At 40.0% G+C, this 25,750-nt stretch overlaps 1 protein-coding gene across 1 annotated transcript in view; it reads right to left on the reverse strand.

Annotated features, from left to right (window-relative positions):
- The window catches only part of Dnhd1 (dynein heavy chain domain 1), a 106,845-nt gene extending 82,023 nt beyond the window's left edge, over positions 1 to 24,822 (reverse strand). Inside the window, exons 1-6 of the mRNA XM_046437957.2 lie at positions 24,776 to 24,822; positions 20,698 to 21,597; positions 6,675 to 6,848; positions 4,612 to 4,815; positions 4,422 to 4,532; positions 2,626 to 2,782 (exon numbers count right to left, since the gene is read on the reverse strand). Coding sequence (XP_046293913.1) covers positions 2,626 to 2,782; positions 4,422 to 4,532; positions 4,612 to 4,815; positions 6,675 to 6,848; positions 20,698 to 21,597; positions 24,776 to 24,822 — 1,593 coding nt within the window. The remainder of the gene's footprint in view (positions 1 to 2,625; positions 2,783 to 4,421; positions 4,533 to 4,611; positions 4,816 to 6,674; positions 6,849 to 20,697; positions 21,598 to 24,775) is intronic.
- Positions 24,823 to 25,750: the final 928 nt, after the last annotated feature.

The following is a 25,750-nucleotide window of genomic DNA, read 5'->3' on the forward strand; positions in this document are numbered from 1 at the left end:
AGAAAATGAATCCAAAAGAGTAACATTGTCTTCAAGAAGCTTTAATGGGCAAAGAAATTGGTGAAACATACTGTTAATTTTATATGAATATGTTACAAAACAATACTCTTCTTAACAATGCAAAACTGAAATTCTAGATGGCAATGTAAGAATAATAGGAAGCCAGACAAAAAGAGGAATAAGAAGAATGAGGAGAGAATGAGAGAAGAGAAAGAAAATTAGGAGAGTACTAAGGTTCTTATTATGCTTGGGGAAAGTTATGAATACAAATTCACACTTGTCATTCATTCAGCTAATACTCACTGAGCACCTGTTTTTGGCATATCCTGCAATAAGCACTGGAGATATTTCAGTGAATTAAATAGATAAAAATCCCTGTCCTCTGTGGGCATAATGAATAATGACCAAAACATAATGAATAGTTTACACTGTATGTGGAAAGGTGGCAAGTGCCACAAAAAAAGGAAGGGAAAGAAGGGTTGGGAGTCCTGGTGCTAATTTTAAATAGGGTGATCAGAAAGGGTCTCCCTGAGAAGGTACTATTAGAAAAATACTTGAAAGAGATTGTTATAAAAATTTGAGTGGAACAGCTATACATATGCATTCAACTGCAGGAAACAGAAAACTAGAAAAAATGTGGCTTAAGCAAGTAGAAAGTTTATTTATTTAATGCAATAAGAAATCCAGGGCTGAGAGTATATCTCAGTGGTAGAGCATTTACCTAGCATGTGCAAAGGCCAGGGTTTGGTCCCCAGAATGGCCCAAAGAAAATAAAAGAAATCCATAGATTTGGCCCAATATCAGTCAAATCATTTTGTTTTCTCCATTTCTCCATCCTTAGTATGACTTTCACCCTAATCACAGTGATACGGCTTTTCCATCACCAGAAATTTCATCCAAGGGTTAGCTAATAAGATAGGAAAGGTCCAAAAATACATTTCAGGTGGATCTACCTCTAAAATTTTTTCCAGTTACTTTCACTTAGATTTCATTGCCTGTAACTGAGTCACATATCCACCATTCCTCAACAAGTAGAGTCTATGAAAAGAAACAAAATCACCAGTCAAAAACTAAGAAAGATGAGAAGACACTGAATAGTGCCTGAGCAATCACAAGAATAAAGTATATAATATCCAAATTACTACAAGACAGTGGGTAGCAACAAAAATGTAAACAATCCAAGAACAGAAACATAGGAAGACTCAACTAGAAATAATAAGAAACAGAAAACACCAAGATAGAGTCTAAATCTATCAGTAATCATAGTAAATGAGATAAACCTGTTACAAGATTTAGACTCTCAGACTAAATTTTTTCCCATCTATTTATGAGAGATACACAAAAAGTAAAGTAATAAAGTGTGCTTCAAAATAAAAGGGATTTAAGGAACTAGGGAGAGGGAGGAGGACAGGGAAAGAAAAAAAAACTGAGGAATGATATTGCTAAATGTATTGTTAAATTGTGTGCATGTACAAATGTGTAACAAATAATCCCACCATTAAGTACTAACTATAATGTGCCAATAAAAATATGGAAAAAATAAAAACAAACATAAAATATCCTCAGGAGACTGAGGCAGGAAGATGGCAAGATCAAGGCCAACCTGGGCAACTTACCAGTACTCCATGTCAAAATAAAAAGGGCTGAGAATGTAGCTCAGTGGAAGAGCATCCCTGAGTTTTTAACCCGGGACCACACACACACACACAAAAAAAAAAAAAAAAAAAAAAGAAAAAAGAATGAAGACTTTATTTATAAGTCACACAAGAAATAATGTTATGAATCTTTATGCACATAACAACATGATTTTTAAATGCATGTTACAAAAACTGAAAGAACAGCAAGGAATAAATTAACAAATCTATAGTCACAGGGGAGATATTTAACATGTACTATTCAGAAGCTGAAAGATAAAATAGGTCAAAAAATTATTGTGCCTGTAAGGATATTTGAATAAAGTAATAAATGAGCTTGGTCTAATAATGCATGTTTTCTAAAGTTGATTTTCCTAGAAGCAGACCCTGAGTATGAGATTTTGGAAAATATGATTTATTGAAGGAAGAAAAAAAAAAAACCCTAAAGGAGTAAGGGAAGCAGAACAGAGAAGAGGAAAGTGCTTGGCAAGATCTCAGCTAAAGGTTACTTTTGGTCTGACGTGGAGGGGCAAGGAGGAAGCAACCCTGAAATGCACATCATACTATAGAGTAGTCCTATCTTGAGTCAGAAAAGTCAAACAAAGTCATAGCTAGGAAGGATTCCATTCTTGCATGCATCTGAAGTGGACTATCAAAGATTCAAGATAGGTTCAAAGATAATCCCAGCAGCATAAGAGATCAGGATTCCAGTTTTTAAACTCCTCAGTACTCTAATTCCCTATTGTCAGCACAAACAACTGACAAAACAGACATGATCCTAGGCTAGGACCAACCCTCAGGAAAAGTTGAGTCCCAGTGTCTGCTCACCTATTATTGATCCATCTATTTGCAGAGACTGCTATTGCTGGGCAGGACAACGGCTCTGATCTAATTACAGAGTCGTGTCACACAGAGGATCCTGTAAAAGAAGACTGGAACTCTGCAGAGAGCAGCTGGGAGAAAAGGTTTATAATAAACTAGGGCTCCTTACCAGTTTAAGAATAGATGTACAGAGCTTCAGAAAGTGATTGAGTAACCGTAGAGCCTTGTAGTTCTCCTTGGCTAGAGCCTTCTGCAGATCTTGGAGTTCATAACATCGATCTGGCTCCTGGGGTAGCCAGGACACAGAATGGAACTCCTGCAGAAGCCTAGAATCAAGGAATAAGCTAATTAGGATAGAATCCCAGCTCTCTCTCTTTACACACCTTTGATTTCTTCCCAGACTGAGCAAATGTTTACAAAGACTGTAATATTTCCAATAACCAACAGAGACAGCTTCCTCTTCAGAGTTCTCTGGAAGAGTTCAAGCCTAGAGAGTTTCTGGCTAGGAAATTACTTGGAAGAGGCTCAGGGTATGTAAAAATGTTTATACCTAGTGACATCTCTACCAGGAGAGAGGGTCAGATAAGTTCTAAGGTTTAACTCAGAAAGAGACAAAGGGGCTTCTTCCTTGGAATAGGGAAGCTGAAGGCTCCAAAAGTCTACATCAACAAATCAGTTTTAGGATCAAAAGTAATGATACTGCAAGTCCTCTATAGGCTGACTACCCCTGAGGAAGCCCATTTCTTTTCCCCACTTCTCCCCAGAGAACTCCATATCTCTAAACATCCTTGAAAAATATGAAAGGCCCTCAATAAGTAGACAGGATAATCATAACAGGTGTCATTTATTCAGTGCCTACTAAGAGGCATGGAACTTGGTACTTTATAACCACAATTTCATTTAATTTTCATTATAGCTGTGCAAACATAAATCTTTATCCCAGTTTGCAGATCAGGAAACTGAGGCTTAAAGAGTAAAGTCCCTTGCTAGTATTCAGGATCTAAATTCTACCCTCCAAAGTCCTTATGCTTTCAATTACATCAGGAGGACTAGGTAAGACTATAGGATGGAAACTGCCTAGAACAGAGGTTGCAAACTCATGACCAATGGGTCAGATTCATACTGAAAGTTTTTCAATGTGCTCCAGTATGGTGTTTTAATTAAAGTTTGAGCCAGAGAGTTAAAATTAAGAAATTTCAATACAAAATGTAGACTTCAGGAAGTCCTGAAAAATAAGGTGGCTGATCATGCTGAACTTATATTCCCAAATGACAATTAGTTGAAACTGAGTAGTGATTGTCCTCTTCAGATGCAATCTCCAGATTCCAGTTCCCCCCAAGACTCCCAGTTTCTTCACCTAACCTCTTTACATTTGGCATTCCTTCAATACCTCCTGCTTAGGCCCCATAGCTTTTTGATTCTTCAACTCCTATCACAGAATATGCTTGTGAAAAGCTGAAGCGTCATGAAGGGAAGGCAAAGAAGTACCAAAAATAAGGATAACCAATATTTTCCCAAAATGAAAGGAATATAAATAATAGCATTGAAAGAACAAAAAAATTGGATTCAAACATCTGAATTAGACCGCTAGACTTGATATTTAATAGTTGTGTAATATCTGGGACAAGATAATATAGAACATGTAATTACATGGAGATATGTTCAGATCATGTTACATATACACTATGTAACATATGATCACATAATAAAATCATCATAGTGATTATTTAAGGGTGGTAGGATTAGAACTTTATTTTTTTCCTTCATGCTTTTTTGTTTTTATTTTTCCAACAATGAACGTGTTGTTATTTTTTGCCAAAATATTTTTTAAGGGGCTGGGGAATATAGCTCAGTTGGTAGAATGCTTGCCTCACATGGGTAAGATCCTGGGTTCAATCCTCAGCACCACAAAAAAATAATAATAACTTTAAAAAATCCATTGAAGTTGGGTTTTTAAGACTTTACCTGTTAATATGAAGCAGCCCAGCTCCAAAGTGGGGTATAGCCAAAAGCAATTGATTACCCAGGAGAGTCCGGAGCCGACACAGCCCCTGCAACTTCACATTCTTCTTCCAACTACAAATTACAGGTCAGTAATAATTTACTATTGCTCTCATTCATTTCCCCTCCAAATCCCAGCCCCATCACCACCTACCAGGTTAAAGCTTTGCGCAAGAGGAAATTCTTAAAAAATGGAATGAACTGAAGTTTTTGCCATAGAACAGAGTGGCGGTGCCAGGTACCCAATGTCATCGTTTCACTGCCCTCCACAGGATGTACATGCAGAATCCCAAAGGGAGAAAAGATGTAGTGCTCAGGATTCACTTTGTTTGGTGGCACCATTATCAGATTGTAGGGCCTTTAAAAAATAGCTCTGATTATTGGGAACCAAAGGGACTTGTGTAGATTTTAAGAAGAGACAAGAGAAGGATGGGGAAGATGGGAAAGAAGGCAGGAAGGAAGGCAGAAGACAGGAAGAGGGGAAAAAAGAGAGTTACATTGTTTTTAAACTAAAAAGATGGAACAATATTATCAAGGAATTGAAGCCAAAGATAGATGAAAAGGAAGAAAAACACCATGTAGCTTGTTGCAAGACATTTGTATATCCCAACTCAGATATCTTATATCTAATTTAAGACACCACCAGTTGTAATCTGTAGCATTATTTTATGAGACACTAAGATAAAATAAATGCTTCCAATGTGATACCCTATCAATTTGTAAGATGCACTTCAATTTCAGAGATGTGAAAAAAATGTCCATCGTAACAGTGGTTACCAGAGCCTGTGAAGGGTATGGGGGAGGAAAGGATAGAGAGAGGATGATTAATGGGTACAGGGATACATCTAGATAGGAGGAAAAACTTCTAATGTTCTATAGCACAGTAGGAAAACTATGGGTGACAACTATTAATTTACTATTTCTAAACAGCTAGAAGAGAGGATTTTGAATATTCTCAACACAAAAAAAAATGATGAATGATGCCGGGCATGGTAGCTCATGCCTATAATCCTTGTGGTGAGGGAGGCTAAGGCAGGAGGATCACAAGTTCAGAGCTAGCCTCAGCAATTTAGCAAGGCCCTAAACAACTTACTGAGTCCCTGTCTCAAAATAAATTAAAAATGGGCTGGGGATAAGGCTCAGTGGTTGAACACCACTGGGTTACAGAAAGAAGAAAAGAAATGATAAGTAATATTATTTGATAAATGATAAAAATGCCAATTACTCTGATCATTACACACATAAATTGAAATACCACATTCTACCCCATAAATAGCTAGTTATAATATTACAATAAAAAATAAAAAATATTGGGACTGGGGATGTGGCTCAAGCAGTAGTGCACTTGTCTGGCATGTGCGGGACGCTGAGTTCGATCCTCAACACCACATAAAAATAAAAAATAAAGACATTGTGTTCACCTAAAACTAAAAAATAAATATTTTTTAAAAAATAAAAATAAAAAAAAATATTCAGTTGGGAATATAGCTCCATGGTAGAGTGCTTGCCTACTATATGCAAAGGTCTAGGTTTGCTCTCTAGTATTGCAAAATAAAAAGATAAAAACTTAAAATTTTAAAAATATTTTTAAATAACTAAGATTAAGATCTAATGAGATAAAATGAAAGAATGAATGCCTCAAGTCATGTGGAAGGGGAGAGTTGTTTCGTCCCAGAGATAAAACTAGGACCAAAGATAAAAGTTTTAAGAAAGTAGATTTTTATTCAGTCTAAGGAGTAGGATGCCCCTAGAAAAAACACAGCTTCCCAGATACTGTTAAGATTTAAACATCTGATTCTTGCACTGGAGTTGAAAGAGATCATCATTAAATTTGCTTCTGAGGCTATGACCAAATGTTTCTCCAGTATAGAATAGAATAAAGAAGAGGAAAAAAGTAAGAAAAGGATAACTAAGACAAAATGCTACAGGAGCAAAAGAGGGCAAAGATCTGGGCATGTTTTGTCTCCTGAAATGCTTATTAAAGTGCACATAACAGTAAAAAAAAAGAAAGAAAGAAAGAAAAAGGGCAAAGAGGAGGTAGAGAATGGAGAGGAGAAGGCTGAACAGAAGAAGGAGGGAAACTGGGAGACAGAGGAAGAGTATGTGGATAAAGAACAGGGAGAGGAATGTACATGGGGAGAAAAAAGGGGGGCTAGATAGCATGGGAGAAAATCAGGGAGTTGGGGACGCAGAAAAGGTCTGGATAAAGGCTCTTACATAAAGTACCGACTGGGAGCCACATTGAGATAGAAGAAGTGGATGCTCTTCAAGTATTTCTCTGAATTCAGAATGGTCATCACCTGGCTACCCAAGAAGGAAGTCTCAGGTAAGAAGCCAGTACTTCTCTTTGGTAAGGCCTTCTCCACAGGAACTTCATAGTCAAGTTGAGACCTGAGTTAAAAAAAAAAAAAAAAGGAGGGAAAATGCAGAGCAAAGAGGTCAGATACCTAGAGGTGGGCCTTGCCACCTTTGGTCAGTGAAAGGAGGAGCTAGAGGGGATGCGATATGACACTGTTAGAGCCTATCTATCACCTACACAGATGTCAAATACTGAGAAAATACAGTTTGTTCTATACCTCAGTCATGGAGCTATATTCACATAGACTTGTGCATGACAACCCCTTCCTTTCTGATAAATGAATAACCATTTTGCTTTAAGTGTGATTTCTGTCAACTCAGTATTACATAAAACTATGTACAAATAATGGGAAGACTATTCTCCCAACTCATCACCCTATAAGCCTACAGTCCTGGATATCTTCCTTTCGGTCAACCTTGCTAACCTTCTGGATCTTATCTCCTACCTCTGCTCCCATTATACCTGCTTTCCAATCCTGCCTGGTCTCCATACTTTTGCTCACTCTTGCTCCTCCCATCATCACTCAAACTCTAGCTTCAGACCTTTTACTTTCCAGCCAATATCTATGGTGTATTCTTCAACCCCCTCAAGCCATCACCAATACTCTCATCTTCTTACCCTCCTACCATACTGGTCAACAAAATTGCTGAGATAAGTCATCCCATGGTTAAAAGTGCAATTCTATCTAAAGTTTATATTAATAAATAGGGTTTATGACTTTTGTGTTAGAACAGGACATTTTAAATGGAATAACTGCTATTAAAGTTTCATTCTCTTCCACAAGTTTTATTTCCTCAGCAGCTGAAGTCTTACATGATATAGTAGATTGATAGGATCAAAGAACCATGAATATTGACTCCTCTATGAATCTCTAGTATTCAGTTTTGACTGTGGGATCATTCTACTTTGCTGTCTTAGTACAAGCCATAAGCAGCCACCTCTTTTGGGTTGCTCAATCTTATACCTAATCCCATATCCAGCCCTGCCAACCCTCAGTCCCACACCATTCTTTACTTCCTTCCCCGTTTGGAGAAACAGGTTCTGAGCCATGAACTAATACCTTGAACGCCAGTTGCCTTTCCACACACTTATCTGTCCCCCAGTTTGAAAGAAAGAGTTACTCTTTCTTCTCTACAAAAGTTTCTCTTTCTAGGCTGGGGCTGTAGCTCAGTGGCAAAGTGCTTGCTTAGCATGTGTGTGGCACTGGGTTCCATCCTTAGCACCACATAAAAATAAAATAAAGGCAACTCTGTCCATCTACAAGTATATATAAAAAGTTTCTCTTTCTTCTCTACAAGGTTAATTTCTTGATCAATGCTCTGGATCCCTTATACCCCCTCTATGATATATTTTAAAGTTCCTCTTCTTATTAAAGAAGCACTTAAAGGTTATAAACTCTCTTCTTTTTCGAAAGGAATCCTATGTAGACACCAAAATTCTTTCAAGTTGCTGTTCTACTATCTCATTCTTCAAGAATTTTTTCATGAAAAAATACTAAATCAAGATTTCCACTTCTTCATCTTCCATTCATTCCCAAATGTACTACAATCTGCCTTCCTCCCCACAAAACTCCATTGAGACTTTTCTCACTAACATATTCCTATTATTAACTCAATATTTTTCAGATTCTTATTCTTGCCTCCATAGAATTTATTACTACTGACTGCTGCCTCTTTGAAATGTTGTTTCACTTCCTAACCTGCAAGATATTTTGCTAAGCTAATCTATTTTGTTAACCAAATTCCTCTGAGTTGCTTTCCCCAAACTGTGTATACAAACACACATCCCAGAGAAGCCACATGAAAGTAGTGGGTTTTTTGTTTTATATTTATAATTTTTAGTTATAGTTTATTTGTATTAAAGTGTCTATATGTATAACACTGGGCATAGTGGCACACAGCTGTAATCCCAGGGACTCGAGGCTACAGCTGAAGGACCTAAAGTTCGAGGCCAATCTCAGCAATATAGCGAAACCCTCAGCAACTTAGTGAAACCCTGTCTTAAAATTAAAAGGTCTGGGGATGTAGCTCAGTGGCACCCAGCTCCTGGGTTCAATCCCCAGTATCAAATATAAAAATTTAAAAAAGATATCTATATCTATCTCCCTAAATAAACTGTAAGACTCCAAGGGAAAGTCTTGTTCACTTCTTATGTGCCCAGCAACCTAGCAGTTTCTGACATATATATATAGGTGTCCAATAATACTTATAAAATGAATGAATGAATGGGAAGCCAGCCCTGCAAAACTTAATGTAAATTAAGCTATATTAGCTAGACAGAGGTTTACCACCAGGTTCCAAGAGAAGGAGAAGAACCTGATCACGTCTCAACGTCTTAGACTACTGCCATTTCAGTTAAGGTCCCCAAGGAAAGAAAACTCATATTTAGGGCACAGGAAAGCTCTTTGAAAAAGCAAAAGAGCCTACTGGGGCTATTGAAGGTATAAATTATTGTCACTGGCTATCTTGCATCAGGGTTCCAGGAGCCAGCCTATCTGTCCACCATTAGGGCTCTGAGACTTCAGGAAAAACTTGACCTAGCCATAAACTTAAAAGACAAAAATTGAAGAATCCAAGCTTGATTAAAGATTAAACTAGGGAAGGAGAATATGGAAAAGGCAATAGGTGCCAGGTCTGGCCATGAAGGTGGCAAAAAGACATCTCTGAAACAGCCAAGAAGCAGGCCAAAGAGATGGATGTAAAAAGCTTTCAAGCAGAAACATAAATGAGAAGCAAATGAAATTTGAGGAGCTAAAGTTGAAGGCTGCGGGGAAGAGTCCCCTAGCCATACGTTGAATTATGAAATCTGGCAAAAAGTAAGCTGTTCCTTATGCCTGAGATGATGGTGATACTAATTCCATTCCTTTCTAATGACTATGACTCCCTTGCCATAACATCTTTTGTCACTTATTGCTAGATGAGTGTTGTCTGGGAATCTGTTGTTAAATTTTAAAATAAACTTATGTAAAAAACCAAAAATCATAGTGTTCATTTAGCCATTCCTCAGCAACTCTAAATTTAAAGTAAACCCAGCCTAGAACCCTGCCAGAGTCTGCTCTTTGGTCTTTGTTCTACTCTGAATTCTGTATCACTTAAAATTAACTCATTTACCAGACGAATTCACAGCTGATTTCTATAAGACCTACAAAGAAGAATTAACACCAATACTTCTCAAATTATTCCATGAAATAGAAAAGGAGAGAACTCTTCCAAATTCATTCTACAAAGCTAGTATCATCTCGATACTAAAACCAGACAGAGACACATCAAGGAAAGAAAATTTCAGACCAATATCCCTGATGAATATAGATGCAAAAATTCTCAATAAAATTCTGGCAAAAACATATTTTAAAAAAACATTTTATACATATGTTATTTCTGACAAAAACATATTTTTTTTTCTCAGCTTTTTTTTTTATTGTTGGCTGTTCAAAACATTACATAGTTCTTGATATATCATATTTCACACTTTGATTCAAGTGGGTTATGAGCTCCCATTTTTACCCCATATACAGATTGCAGAATCACATCAGTTACACATCCATTGATTTACATATTGCCATACTAGTGTCTGTTGTATTCTGCTGCCTTTCCTATCCTCTACTATCCCCCCTCCCCTCCCCTCCCCTCCCCTCTCCTCTTCTCTCTCTGCTCCCTCTACTGACATTCGTTTGTCCCCCTTATATTATTTTTCCCCTTCCCCTCACTTCCTCTTGTATGTACTTTTGTATAACTCTGAGGGTCTCCTTCCATTTCCATGCATTTTCCCTTCTCTCTCCCTTTCCCTCCCACCTCTCATCCCTGTTTAATGTTAATCTTCTTCTCATGCTCTTCGACACTACTCTGTTCTTAGTTACTCTCCTTATATCAAAGAAGACATTTGGCATTTGTTTTTTAGGGATTGGCTAGCTTCACTTAGCATAATCTGCTCTAATGCCATCCATTTCCCTGCAAATTCTATGATTTTGTCATTTTTTAATGCAGAGTAATACTCCATTGTGTATAAATGCCACATTTTTTTTATCCATTCATCCATTGAAGGGCATCTAGGTTGGTTCCACAGTCTAGCTATTGTGAATTGTGCTGCTATGAACATCGATGTAGCAGTGTCCCTGTAGCATGCTCTTTTTAGGTCTTTAGGGAATAGACCGAGAAGGGGAATAGCTGGGTCAAATGGTGGCTCCATTCCCAGCTTTCCAAGAAATCTCCATACTGCTTTCCAAATTAGCGGCACCAATTTGCAGTCCCACCAGCAATGTTCAAGTGTACCCTTTTCCCCACATCCTCGCCAGCACTTGTTGTTGTTTGACTTCATAATGGCTGCCAATCTAACTGGAGTGAGATGGTATCTTAGGGTGGTTTTGATTTGCATTTCTCTGACTGCTAGAGATGGTGAGCATTTTTTCATGTACTTGTTGATTGATTGTATGTCCTCCTCTGAGAAGTGTCTGTTCAGGTCCTTGGCCCATTTGTTGATTGGGTTGTTTGTTCTCTTATTGTCTAATTTTTTGAGTTCTTTGTATACTCTGGATATTAGGGCTCTATCTGAAGTGTGAGGAGTAAAGAGTTGTTCCCAGGATGTAGGCTCTCTATTTACCTCTCTTATTGTATCTTTTGCTGAGAAAAAACTTTTTAGTTTGAGTAAGTCCCATTTGTTGATTCTAGTTATTAACTTTTGTGCTATGGGTGTCCTATTGAGGAATTTGGAGCCCGACCCCACAGTATGTAGATCGTAGCCAACTTTTTCTTCTATCAGACGGTGTGTCTCTGATTTGATATCAAGCTCCTTGATCCATTTTGAATTAACTTTTGTGCATGGCGAGAGAAAAGGATTCAGTTTCATTTTGTTGCATATGGATTTCCAGTTTTCCCAGCACCATTTGTTGAAGATGCTATCCTTCCTCTATTGCATGCTTTTAGCCCCTTTATCAAATATAAGGTAGTTGTAGTTTTGTGGATTGGTTTCTGTGTCCTCTATTCTGTACCATTGGTCCACCCGCCTGTTTTGGTACCAGTACCATGCTGTTTTTGTTACTATTGCTCTGTAGTATAGTTTGAAGTCTGGTATCGCTATACCGCCTGATTCACACTTCCTGCTTAGCATTGTTTTTGCTATTCTGGGTCTTTTGTTTTTCCATATGAATTTCATGATTGCTTTCTCTATTTCTACAAGAAATGCCGTTGGGATTTTGATTGGCATTGCATTAAACCTATAGAGAACTTTTGGTAATATCGCCATTTTGATGATGTTAGTTCTGCCTATCCATGAACAGGGTATATTTTTCCATCTTCTAAGATCTTCTTCTATTTCTCTCTTTAGGGTTCTGTAGTTTTCATTGTATAAGTCTTTCACCTCTTTTGTTAGGTTGATTCCCAAGTATTTTATTTTTTTTGAAGATATTGTGAATGGAGTGGTTGTCCTCATTTCCATTTCAGAGGATTTGTCGCTGATATACAGGAATGCCTTTGATTTATGCGTGTTGATTTTATATCCTGCCACTTTGCTGAATTCATTTATTAGCTCTAATAGTTTCTTTGTAGACCCTTTTGGGTCTGCTAGGTATAGAATCATGTCACCTGCAAATAGTGATAATTTAAGTTCTTCTTTTCCTATTTTGATGCCTTTAATTTCTTTCATCTGTCTAATTGCTCTGGCCAGTGTTTCGAGAACTATGTTGAACAGAAGTGGTGAGAGAGGGCATCCCTGTCTTGTTCCAGATTTTAGAGGGAATGCCTTCAGTTTTTCTCCATTCAGAATGATGCTAGCCTGAGGCTTAGCATAGATTGCTTTTACAATATTGAGGTATGTTCCTGTTATCCCTAGTTTTTCTAGAGTTTTGAACATAAAGGGATGCTGTACTTTGTCGAATGCTTTTTCCGCATCTATCGAGATGATCATATGATTCTTATTTTTAAGTCTATTGATGTGGTGAATAACATTTATTGATTTCCGTATATTGAACCAGCCTTGCATCCCAGGGATGAATCCTACTTGATCATGGTGCACAATTTTTTTGATAAGTTTTTGTATCCGAGTGGCCAGAATTTTATTGAGGATTTTTGCATCTAGGTTCATTAGAGATATTGGTCTGTAGTTTTCTTTCTTTGAAGTGTCTTTGTCTGGTTTAGGTATCAGGGTGATGTTGGCCTCATAGAATGAATTTGGAAGTTCTCCCTCTTTTTCTATTTCCCGAAGTAGCTTGAAAAGTATTGGTATTAGTTCCTCTTTAAAGGTTTTGTAAAACTCTGCTGTATACCCATCCGGTCCTGGGCTTTTCTTAGTTGGTATTCTTTTGATGGTTTCTTCTATTTCCTCAATTGATATTGGTCTGTTTAGGTTGTCTATATCCTCCTGACTCAATCTGGGCAGATCATATGACTTAAGAAATTTATCTATGCCTTCACTATCTTCTAATTTATTGGAGTATAAGGATTCAAAATAATTTTTGATTATCTTCTGTATTTCTGAAGTGTCTGTTGTGATATTGCCTCTTTCATCCCGTATGTTAGTAATTTGAGTTCTCTCTCTTCTTCTCTTCGCTAGCATGGCTAAGGGTCTGTCGATTTTGTTTATTTTTTCAAAGAACCAACTTTTAGTTTTGTCAATTTTTTCAATTGTTTCTTTTGTTTCGATTTCATTAATTTCAGCTCTGATTTTAATTATTTCTTGCCTTCTACTTCTTTTGCTGTTGTTTTGCTCTTCTTTTTCTAGGATTTTGAGATGAAGTATGAGATCATTTATTTGTTGGTTTTTTCTTTTTTTAAGGAATGAACTCCAAGCAATGAATTTTCCTCTTAGAACTGCTTTCAATGTGTCCCATAGATTCCGATATGTTGTGTCTGTGTTTTCATTAATCTCTAAGAATTTTTTAATTTCTTCCTTGATGTCTTCTATAACCCATTGATCGTTCAGTAACCTATTGTTCATTCTCCAAGTGATGTATTCTTTTCCCTTCCTTCTCTTATCATTGACTTTCAGTTCCATTCCATTATGATCAGATAGGATGCATGGTATTATCTCTACTCCTTTATATTGTCTAAGAGTTTCCCTGTGACATAATATATGATCTATTTTTGAGAAGGATCCATGTGCTGCTGAGAAAAAAGTGTAACTGCTTGATGTTGGGTGGTATATTCTATATATGTCAATTAAGTCTAGGTTATTAATTGTGTTATTGAGTTCTATAGTTTCCTTATTCAACTTTTGTTTGGAAGATCTGTCCAGTGGTGATAGAGGTGTGTTGAAGTCTCCCATGATTATTGTATGGTGGTCTATTAGACTCTTGAACTTGAGAAGAGTTTGTTTGATGAACATAGCTGCACCATTGTTTGGGGCATATATATTTATGATTGTTATGTCTTGTTGGTGTATGGTTCCCTTGAGCAGTATGTAGTGTCCCTCTTTATCCCTTTTGATTAACTTGGGCTTGAAATTTATTTTATTTGATATGAGTATGGACACTCCTGCTTGTTTCCGAAATCCATATGAGTGATATGATTTTTCCCAACCTTTCACCTTTAGCCTATGTATGTCTTTTCCTATCAAATGCGTCTCCTGTAGGCAGCATATTGTTGGGTCTTGTTTTGTGATCCATTCTACTAGCCTGTGTCTCTTGATTGGTGAGTTTAAGCCATTAACATTTAGGGTTATTATTGAGATATGGGTTGTTCTTCCAGCCATATTTGTTTATTTATGTTACTAAACATGGTTTGTTTTCCTCTTTGATTATTTTCCCCCCTTTAGTGTCCTACCTCCCACTGTTGGTTTTCATTGTTATTTTCCATTTCCTCTTCCTGTAATGTTTTGCCAAGGATGTTTTGAAGAGATGGTTTTCTAGCTGCAAATTCTTTTAACTTTTGTTTATCGTGGAAGGTTTTAATTTCATCTTCCATCCTGAAGCTTAATTTCGCTGGAAACACAATTCTTGGTTGGAACCCATTTTCTTTCAGTGTTTGAAATATGTTATTCCAGGATCTTCTAGCTTTCAGAGTCTGTGTTGAAAGATCAGCTGTTATCCTGATTGGCTTACCCCTAAATGTGATCTGCTTCCTTTCTCTTGTAGCTTTTAAAATTCTCTCCTTATTCTGTATGTTGGGCATCTTCATTATAATGTGTCTAGGTGTGGGTCTCTTATGATTTTGCACATTCGGCGTCCTGAAGGCTTCTAGGATTTGGGGTTCTGTCTCATTCTTTAAGTCTGGGAAGTTTTCTCGTATTATTTCATTGAATAGATTGCTCATTCCTTTGGTTTGAAACTCTGTCCCTTCCTGTATCCCGATGACTCTTAAATTTGGTCTCTTGATGTTATCCCATATTTCTTGGATGTTCTGCTCATGGTTTCTTAACAGTCTTGCTGAGCTGTCTATGTTCTTTTCAAGTTGAAATACTTTATCTTCATTGTCTGATGTTCTGTCTTCTAAGTGTTCTACTCTGCTGGTATTATTCTCAATTGAGTTTTTAAGTTGGCTTATTGCTTCCTGCATTTCTAGGATTTCTGTTTGTTTGTTTTTTATAACCTCTATTTCCCTGTATAGTTGATCTTTTGCTTCTTGGATTTGTTTATGTAATTCATTGTTGAAGTGATCTTTCATTGTCTGATTTGCTGTCTGATGTCTTCCTTGAGACTCCAGATCATCTGAAGCATGTATATCCTGAATTCTTTATCTGACATTCCATCTGCTGCAGCTATTACCTCTTCTAACGTTGAGTTGACCTGCAATGCTTGTGGTCCTTTCTTTCCTTTTCTCTTCATACTGTTCGCGTTCCTTTCTACTTGGTGAAACTGTTGTGCTATTGAATTTTCCCCCTATATATTTATATTGGTCTTGTATAGTTGGAAAGTCTCCCTTGCAGGCGCGGGCGGCGGCTCTGTCCCTCTGCGGGCCGCTAGGCTTGTTCTGTCCGTGGTCACAGTTCTGTCTACTTTGCAGGCGCAGGCAGCGGCACTGCCCCTCTGGAGGCCTCTGGGGCTGTACTGCCAGTGGGTCGCAGGTCCGCCTACCTTGCAGGCGCGGGGGGGGGGGCGGCTCTACCCTTCCTCAGGCCACTGGGCCTGTTCTGTCTCTCGATTGCAGGTCTGGCCTGTTTTGATGGTGGTCACAGTTCCGTCTACCTTGCAGGCGCGGGGGGGAGGGGGCGGCTCTGCCTCTCAGCAGGCCGCTGCTCCTCTTCTGCCGGTGGGTCGCAGGCCCGCCTACCTTGCAGGAGTGATTGGAAGCTCTGCCACTCCGCGGGCCACTGGGCCTTTTCTGTCAGTGGTCACAGTTCCGCCTACCTGAGAGGCGCGGGGGGTGGGGGGCGGCTCTGCCCCTCAGCAGGCCGCTGGGCCTGTTCTGTGGGTGGTCACAGTTCCCTCTACCTTGCCGGCGCAGGGGGAGGGGGCGGCTCTGCCTCTCAGCAGGCCGCTGCTCCTCTTCTGCCGGTGGGTCGCATGCCCGCCTACCTTGCAGGAGTGATTGGAAGCTCTGTCCCGCCGCGGGCCACTGGGCCTTTTCTGTCGGTGGTCACCGTTCCACCTCCCTGGGAGGCGCGGGGGGTGGGGGGGCGGCTCTGCCCCTCAGCAGGCCGCTGGGCCTGCTCTGTGCGTGGTCACAGTTCCCTCTACCTTGCCGGTGCAGGGGGAGGGGGCGGTTCTGCCTCTCAGCAGGCCGCTGCTCCTCTTCTGCCGGTGGGTCTCAGGCCCGCCTACCTTGCAGGAGTGATTGGAAGCTCTGTCCCGCCGCGGGCCACTGGGCCTTTTCTGTCGGTGGTCACCGTTCCACCTACCTGGCAGGCGCGGGGGGTGGGGGGGCGGCTCTGCCCCTCAGCAGGCCGCTGGGCCTGCTCTGTGCGTGGTCACAGTTCCCTCTACTTTGCCGGCGCAGGGGGAGGGGGCGGCTCAGCCTCTCAGCAGGCCGCTGCTCCTCTTCTGCCAGTGGGTCGCAGGCCCGCCTACCTTGCAGGAGTGATTGGAAGCTCTGTCCCGCCGCGGGCCACTGGGCCTTTTCTGTCCGTGGTCACAGTTCCCCTACCTGGCAGGCGCGGGGGGTGGGGGGCGGCTCTGCCCCTCAGCAGGCCGCTGGGCCTGCTCTGTGCGTGGTCACAGTTCCACAAAACATATTTTAAAAAACAGTGCACCATGATTGAGTGGGGTTCATTTCAGGGATGCAAGGATGGTTCAACATATGCAAATCAATAAATGCAATTCATCACATCAATAAACTTAGAAGTAAGAATCATATGATTATATCAATTGATGCAGAGAAAGCATTTGACAAAGTACAGCACTCTTTCATGTTCAAAACACTAGAAAAACTAGGTATAGTAGGAACATACCTCAACATTGTAAAAGCTATCTTGTTAAATCCAAGGCCAACATTATTCTAAATGGAGAAAAACTGGAAGCATTCCCTCTAAAAACTGGAACAAGACAAGGATGCCCTCTTTCAACACTTCTATTCACATAGTCCTTAAAACTCCAGCCAGAGTAATTAGACAGATGAAAGTAATTAAAGGGATAAAAATAGGAAAAGAATAACTCAACTAACATTATTTGCTGATGACATGATTCTGTACTCAGAGGATCCAAAAAAACTCCATCAGAAAATTTCTAGAATTAATAAATGAATTCAGCAAATTAACAGGATATAAAATCAATATCGATAAATCAAATGCATTTTTATACATTGGTGGTGTATCCTCTGAAAGAGAAACTAGGAAAACTACCCCATTCACATTAGCCACAAATAAATAAATAAAATACTTGGGAATCAATTTAACAAAAGAGGTGAAAGACCTCTATAATGAAAACTACAGAACACTAAAGAAAGAAATTGGAGAACATCTTAGAAGATGGTAAGATCTCCCAAGCTCTTGGATAGGCAAAATTAATATTGTCAAAATGGCCACACTACCCAAAGCACTATACAGATTCAATGTGATTCCAATTAAAATCCCAATGTCATTCTTTATATAAATATAAAAAGCAATCATGAAAATCATTTGGAAAAATAAGAGACCCAGAATAGCTAAAACAATCCTTAACAAGAAGAGTGAAGCAGGAGGTATTATAATACCAGACCTTAAACTATACTACAAGGCTATAGAAACAAAAATGGCATAGTATTGGCACCAAAAGAGGCATGTAGACCAATGGTACAGATTAGAAGACACAGAGAAAAACCCACATAAATACAGTTATCTCATACTAGACAAAGGCATCAAAAACATACATTGGAGAAAAGATAGCCTCTTCAACAAATGTTATTGGGAAATATGGAAAGCCATATGCAGCAAAATGATACTAAGCCCCTATCTCTCACCATGCACAAAACTCAACTCAAAGTGGATCAAGGACCTAGGAATTAGACCAGAGACCTGCACCTAATAGAGGAAAAAGTAGGCCCAAATTTCCTTCATGTCAGATTAGGCCCCGACTTCCTTAACAAGACTCCTAAAGCTCAAGAAATAAAATCAAGAATCAATAAATAGGATAGATTCAAACTAAAAGCTTCTTCTCAGCAAAAGAAACAATGAGGTGAAGAAAAAGCCTGCATTTTGGGAGCAAATTTTTGCCACATGCACATCAGATAGAGCACTAATCTCTATGATATATAAAGAACTCAAAAAACTTAACACCAAAAAGCAAACATCCCAATCAATAAATGGGTTAAAGAGCTGAACAGACACTTCTCAGAAGAAGATATACAATCAATCAACAAATATATGAAAAAATGTTCAGCATCTCTAGTAATTAGAGAAATGCAAATCAAAACTACTCTAAGGTTTCGTCTCATGCCAGTTATCAAGAATGGCAGTTATCAAGAATACAGACAACAATAAGTGTTAGTGAGGATGTGGGGGGAAAAGGCACACTCATACATTGCCGTTAAGACTGAAAATAGGTGCAACTAATCTGGAAAGTTGTATGGAGATTCCTTAGAAAACTTAGAATGTAACCACCATTTGACTCAGCTGTCCCATTCCTCCGTCTGTACCCAAAGGACTTAAAACAGCATATTTTAGTAACACAGCCACATCAATGTCTATAGCAGCTCAATTCACAGTAGCTAAACTGTGGAACCAACCTAGATGCTCTTCAATAAATGAATGGTACATATGAACATAATAATGAACTTTGGTACATAATGTACTTTGGTACATATACCCAGTAGAATATTGCTCAGCATTAAAAGAGAATAAAATTATGGCATTTGCAGGTAAATGGATGGAGTTGGAGAATATCATCTAAGCGAAGTAAGCCAATCCCCAAAAAAACAAAGGCTGAATGTTCTCTCTGATAAGTGGATGCTGATCCATAATGGGGGAAGGCATGGAAAAAATAGAGAAACTTTGATTGGGCAAAGGGGAGGGAGGGGAAAGGAGGGGGTATGGTGGCAGGAAAGATGGTGGAATGTGATGGATATTATTACCCTAGGTACACGTATGACTACACATGTGGTGCAATGCTACATCATGTGCAATCAGAGAAATGAAAAGTTGTGCTGCAATTGTGTACAATGAATCAAAATGCATTCTTCTGTCATATATACCTAATTAAAATAAATAAAATTAAAAACAAACAAACCAAAAGCTGAATGTTCTCTCTGATAACTGGATGCTAATCCATAATGGGTGGGGGGAATGGAGAAAAATTGACAAGCCAAAGTGGGGGAAGAGGCATCGGAGCAGGAAAGATGGTGAGATGAGATGGACATCATTACCCTAGGTACATGTGTAACTGCACATATGATGCAATGCTACATTGTGTGAAACCAGAGAAATGAAAAGTTGTGCTGCAATTGTGTACAATGATTCAAAATGCATTCTGCTGTTATATATATACCTAATTAGAATAAATAAATTATTTTAAAAAAGAAATTAACTCATTTGAAGAAAAAAACACAGGTAAAAACTAGCCTTTTCCTAGATAGTGAAGGTGTCATAGACAAGCTACAAAACACCTAGAAAATTAAGCCAGAGGACCGAGAGAAATTCCAAGACTAAGTAAAGAACTCTCAGAAGAGGTCTTTGTAGATATTCTGAAATCCTAAAGAGAGCTCTCATAGTCAGATTTTGGTGGGAAAAATCATTCTAGGGGCTAGAAAATCCAGATTGGAAGGGCAGGAGGAAGACTCTGGAAGAGTTGGCATGAAATCCCCTCCAGTGGCCTCCCTTCCACCCTCTGCCTTGTAGTGCATTTAGCTCACACAGATCTGTGGGGAAGGCCACTCCCACAAGCACTCCCTAGGAGTATCCTAAGGATCCTAAACCTACAGTCTAGAACCCAACACAAGGTATGCCCAGAAGCAAGGCTCAGTGATTATTAATGAATGAGAACAAGAACTAAGGATGTTTCTGGCACCATCTGAGAAATAAAAGTCTGGAAACTGAAAGGTCAAACTGTTTTCTTAACCTTTGGCTTCCAAATGGCAGACTTCTGATTTTAATTTCTACATTTCCCTGTGAGGATTAACATTGAGACACTGAGTTTATTCTACTATCAAAAAGGAAAAAGGAAGAACCCTCACACTAGCTTGGGGTCAGGCTAATCCTTAAAATTGATAACAAGCTGACTATAGACATTAGGTGGACCAGATGGGTGTGGTGACAAATGTCTGTAATCCCAGTGATGTGGAAGGCTGAGGCGGGAGCACTGCAAGTTGAAGGCCAGCCTCAGCAATTTAGCAAGACCCTGAGCAACTTACTGAGACCTGGTCTCAAAAATTTAAAAAAAAAAATGTTTAAGTGCTGAGGATATGGCTCAGTGGTTAAGCCCCCCACCCCCGGGGTTCAATCCTCAGTATCAAGAAAAAAAAAAGTATAACATTGACTGGACTTAGTGGTACCCATAAATTAAGTTCTTTTCTTCCTCTGCCCAAAGCCCTGCGGTGATTAACTTACTCAGTCTCTCTTCTTCCATCAGGCTCTTCCTCTGAGATGTCAGCATCACAAGTTTCATACTGTACAGGAATGTCTGTTGCCAGTGCCAAAGGCAGAAGACTAAGACCATCCAGCCAGTTGGCCTCTTCTAGGGCCACTTCAGTACCAACAATACCTAGACAGTGCTGTAACTCAGGCAGTGTCACTGGTCGCAGCCATGTGGCCAATTGCTCCTTTACTTGCTGCCCACCCCATCGGGCCAGCACAAAAGGACAGGCTGAGCATGGAAGCCTTTGATGGATCTTCTTCTGGGGATGGCAGTCAACATGGGAGGCACTATCTAACAGAGAACTGTCTGGGGGAAAAGCCTTTGTTATGGCATCTAACAGGTCCAGGTGGAGTTGGGCTTTCACCCAGGGTGCCCAGCAGTAGAGCTGCTCCAAGAAGGGTAACAAATCAAGGTGACCAACTAGCAACTCACGATATGGAGGCAGCAGTTCCAGTACCCCATGCAGGTAGCACCAAGCTGCAGGGCTACAGTCCTGCAACACAGCTGAGAAGAGACCTTGGAGCTCAGCTAGCAGGAGCTTCAGCACCGTAGGCTGCTCTGAATCCGTCACTGCCTTCGAGAATTGCCTCTGTTTCTTCTGACCAGCCCAGTGTTGTCCTTTGCTGGTAAGGCCACATACATAGTGCCAAGACTCTTGGGCATCTGATATTACCTCATCAGGAGAAACACCTACCTTCTTCTCTTCCAGGACCAAGAGGAGTTGTGCATTCAACTGCTGTCGAAGTGATCGTGCCCACAGCTCCGGTGGCAACTGCCAGTTCCAGGCTCTCTGCTGTTGACCCTTACCTGAATAGCCCAGCCAGGAGAGGGGCAGGAAAAGGGACCTGAGGCTCTTGGCAGAATCAATGGAGCTGGGGGCAAAGGGAGGAAGGGACCTAGGACCCTAAGATGGAGCTGCAGAAGGTCATTCCTAAGCCTCAGTCCCTCCATACAGCTTCCCCAAAGACTGGTAAGAAGCAAACCCAGGTCAGAGGTGGGAGCCCTCCCTGTACAAGTTTCTCCCCACCTCCAAGTGCCTTGTCCCCCTCACCTGGTATAGGAGGTGAAGGAAAGGAAGAGTGCCAAATCTGCTGATGAGGTTTCATTGGGGAGCACCTGCTGCAGAAATGGATGATCTTAGACTTGGGTCCCTGGCATGGGATCACCCTAACCACAGCCACTCCCACACAGATTGGCGCACACACGTGCAATCCTTTGAAGAGGCAAACTGATGATAGAGCTTTCAGAGAACTTCAATCACAGCAAGGAACCTTCTTGCAGAGTGAAGGCTGGTAATCTCCTGAAAGGAGGAAATAGTCGTCACTTTGAGGCATCAAAGCCCTAATTCACCAGATATCCTTGCCCACAGGCTGAGAATATGCTGAGGACGGAAAGCCAAGGAGCAGTGAACTGCTCCGTCAGGATGCGGTAGGGAAACCCATAGGAAGAAGGAGCAAGAAGTGGGCTAAAAGACCAAGGCGGAGGAAGTCGGACTCCTGGGAATGTGTGGGAGGGGGTCCTACTGGGTACAGGGGCAACAGCTCTGTTCTTGGAGAACCAAGATAAACGGTTCCCACAGCCAGGGTCCCACCCGCAGCTCCTTCCGCTCGCAGCTGTTAGAACCGTTAGAGGACCGCGAGAGGCCAGAGCCAGAAGGAAGAACCTGGGAGAAGGTGGACTGAGCCCAGGGGCTGAACCAGGGCAGCACCTGGGCCAAACCTGCCCGTGGCTGCTTGCCTGAGGACCTGCTTGGCTTTGAAATAGAGTGACTCGATTGATCGGGGGACTAAAATTCCTGAGTGTGTGGAGCGCAGGTGTAATCCATGTGGCCGTTTTATTGAACATCTAAATTAGTGTCAGGTCCCAGTAAGGTATGCCTTGGGACTTCCTCCCTTCATCCCCTCAACTACATAACATCTGCTCTATCCCACCTCCCAAAGAGAAACACTACTAAGCAAAACCTTTGATCTTAAAGTGCTCCAAATTTAGTTGGGGGCTGGGAATATAGCAGTGGCTGATTTTAAAAATTCAACTAAATGATTAAAAAAAAATTCCTGGTTCTCTGGCTAGTGGACAATACATTGTAGGACTTCTCAGCCTGTGGTTCTTTTTCTCTGGAGAACCTTCACTAATATACAAGTTTTCTGTGGCTATGTATCAAATTATCACAAAACAAGCAGCTTAATAAAATATCGCTGGGTGTGGTGGTGCGGGCCTGTAATCTCAGCAATTTAGAGCCTGGGCTCAAGAATTCAAATTCAAAGCCAGCCTCAGGAATTTAGGGAGACCCTGTCTCAAAGTTTTAAAAAATAATAAAAAGGACTAGGGATGTAGCTCAGTGGTAGAGTTTTCCTAGGCTCAATCTCCAGTACCACAAACAAGACAAAACATAAAAACAAAAACAAGACCCATGTAGTATCTCACAGATCTCTAGCATGACTTGACTGGGTTCTCTGATTTATCATAAATCTGAAATCAAGATACTGACTGGGCTGAGTTTTCACATGGATGATCTGAGGAAAGAATCCACTTCCAAGCTCATTCTTCTTAATTTGGACTCATTTTTTTACAGTTCTAAGACTAAAGTCCCTGTGTCTTTATTGGCTATTAGCCAGGGGAAGCTCTCAGGTCCCAGAGGCCACCTTCCTTCCTACTACACAGTCCCTCCATCTTCAAGACAGCAACGGAGCCTCAAAACCTTTTGATGTTTCACATTTTTCTGATATCCTTTTCTACAGTCAGTCAAGGAACCTGCTATTAAAGGGCTGGTATGCTTAGGTCAGCACACTCAGAAAATCTCCCTTCTTATAGTCAACTATACCATAAAATGTAACCTAATCACAGGAGTAAAATCTGTCATATTCACAGTTCCAGGGAACATGCAGGGTGTGTACACTGGAGGCAAGAAATTTGAGGGACCATCTTAAAATTCTATACATATGCTATAATAAAAAGATCCAAAATACATCAGCTTAAATATGATGCTTACTTTTTTCCTATCATGTAACTGTTCAAGGGTAAGTACTCCAGGGCTATTATTTGTTCTGCCTTCTCCAAGAAAATAGTCCTTGTCTTCAAGGTCCAAGAGAATATACCACTATGTCTGCTGGGGCCCATCCCAACCAGTGAGATGAAGGGAAAGAGAAAAAAGGCATATTCTTTTCTAAAAGGGCTTAGCCAGGCAATTGCACCCATCACTCAATCACATGGCCATACTTAGCTGCAAGTAAAGCTACCAAATCTAATCTTTGTTTTCAGTGGTATATGCCCAAGTAAAATTTGGTGCTTCTATTAGTAAAGAAAGAAGGGGGAAGTGGATACTGGGAAATAACCATTAGCTTTTATGCCACTAGTAGAACAGTAAAAGCATGAATACTCTTCCTTCTACATGTTCTCAGGGCTTACTTCCTCAAGTCTCTGCTTAAATACTACCATATTAATGAGTTCTTCACTTACAACCCAGTGGAAACACTTTTCTCTATATCCTTATCTCCTTATCCTGAATTGTTTTTCCCCAGAGCACCTATTATCATCACATATAAATACTTATTTGCCTTCTGTCTATTTGCTCTGACTAGAAGCATAAGCTCTATAGTGGCAGCGATTGATTGCTCCTTGTTCTCTCCCCAATATCTAGTGCTAGGCACCATAAGTAGGCAATAAAAATATTTATGGAAAAATGCATAAATGCATAACAATCTTCATTAGTGATTAAGATAGACTATGGGGTCAGATTGCCTGAATTAAAATCCTATTTTCATACAGATAACCAATAAATATATGAAAAAATATCCCACATCTTTAACCATCAGGAAAATGCAAATCAAAACTACACTGCAGTTCTATTTCACCCCAGTTAGAATAACTATCATTAAGAAACAAAAAACAAATACATAAACACATGTATGCTGGCAGGAATGTGGGAGGAAAAGCAACTCTATTGGTGAGAATGTAAATTAGCAGATCTACTATGGAAAATCATATGAAGGTTCCTAAAAGACTAAAAATAGAGCTACCATAAATCCAGTTATACTATTTGTTGGTATATACCTGAAGGAATTGGATTCAGCATTCAAAAGAGATGCCTGTACACCCATGTTTATCACTGCACTATTCACAATAGCCAACTTATAGAATCTGCCTAGATAACTGTCAGTGGGTGAATGGATATGAAAATGTGTATATACACAATGGAATATTATTCAGTCATAAAGAGGAACAAAATCATGTCACATGCAGGGAAAAAGATGGAACTTGTGTTAGTAAGCTTTTCATCACATTGACCAAAGTACCCGACAAAAACAACATAGAGGGCTAGGGGCTATAGCTCAGTGGTAGAGCACTTCCCTAGCATATGTGAGGCACTGGGTTCGATCCTCAGCACCACATAAGAATAAATAAAGGTATTGTGTCCATCTACAACTAAAAAATTACTTTAAAAAAAACAACTTAGAGGAGGAAAAGTTTATTTTGGTCTTATGGTTTCAGAGATTCAGCTGGCCAAGTCCATTGCTCTGGGCCCAAGATAAGGCAGAACAGCATGGAAGTAGGTGTGATGGAGAAGTTTCTCAGCTCATGGCAGCCAGGAAGCAAAGCAAATGAGAAGCCAGAGGACAAGATGTAACCCAGGACACACCCCCAGTGACCTATTTCCTCTAGTTATGCTATACCTGCCTACAGTAATCACCGAGTAGTTCATTAAGATTATTAATGGGTTAATTCACAGATGAGGTTAGAGCTCTCATAATCTAATCATTTCACCTCTGAACATTCCTGCATTAAGGATCATGCTTTCAAAACATGAGCTTTTCAGGGGACATTTCTAGATCTAAACCATAACAGAACTAGAGATGATCATATTAAGCAAAATAAGTCAATCTCAGACAAGTATCACAGTTTTTCTCATACACGGACTCTTACAAACAAAAACACATGAAAGTGAAAGAGGTATTTTTAGGGAAAGGAAAGAGGACTGAAGTAGGAGGAGAAGGATGGTAGTAGGGAGGGTGGTTATAATTAAAGCAA

Source organism: Marmota monax, unplaced genomic scaffold (genome assembly GCF_021218885.2).
Source record: "Marmota monax isolate L192 unplaced genomic scaffold, Marmota_monax_Labrador192_F-V1.1 WCK01_AAM20220418_F8-fsc00061, whole genome shotgun sequence".
In the NCBI taxonomy this organism is placed as follows: domain Eukaryota; kingdom Metazoa; phylum Chordata; class Mammalia; order Rodentia; family Sciuridae; genus Marmota; species Marmota monax.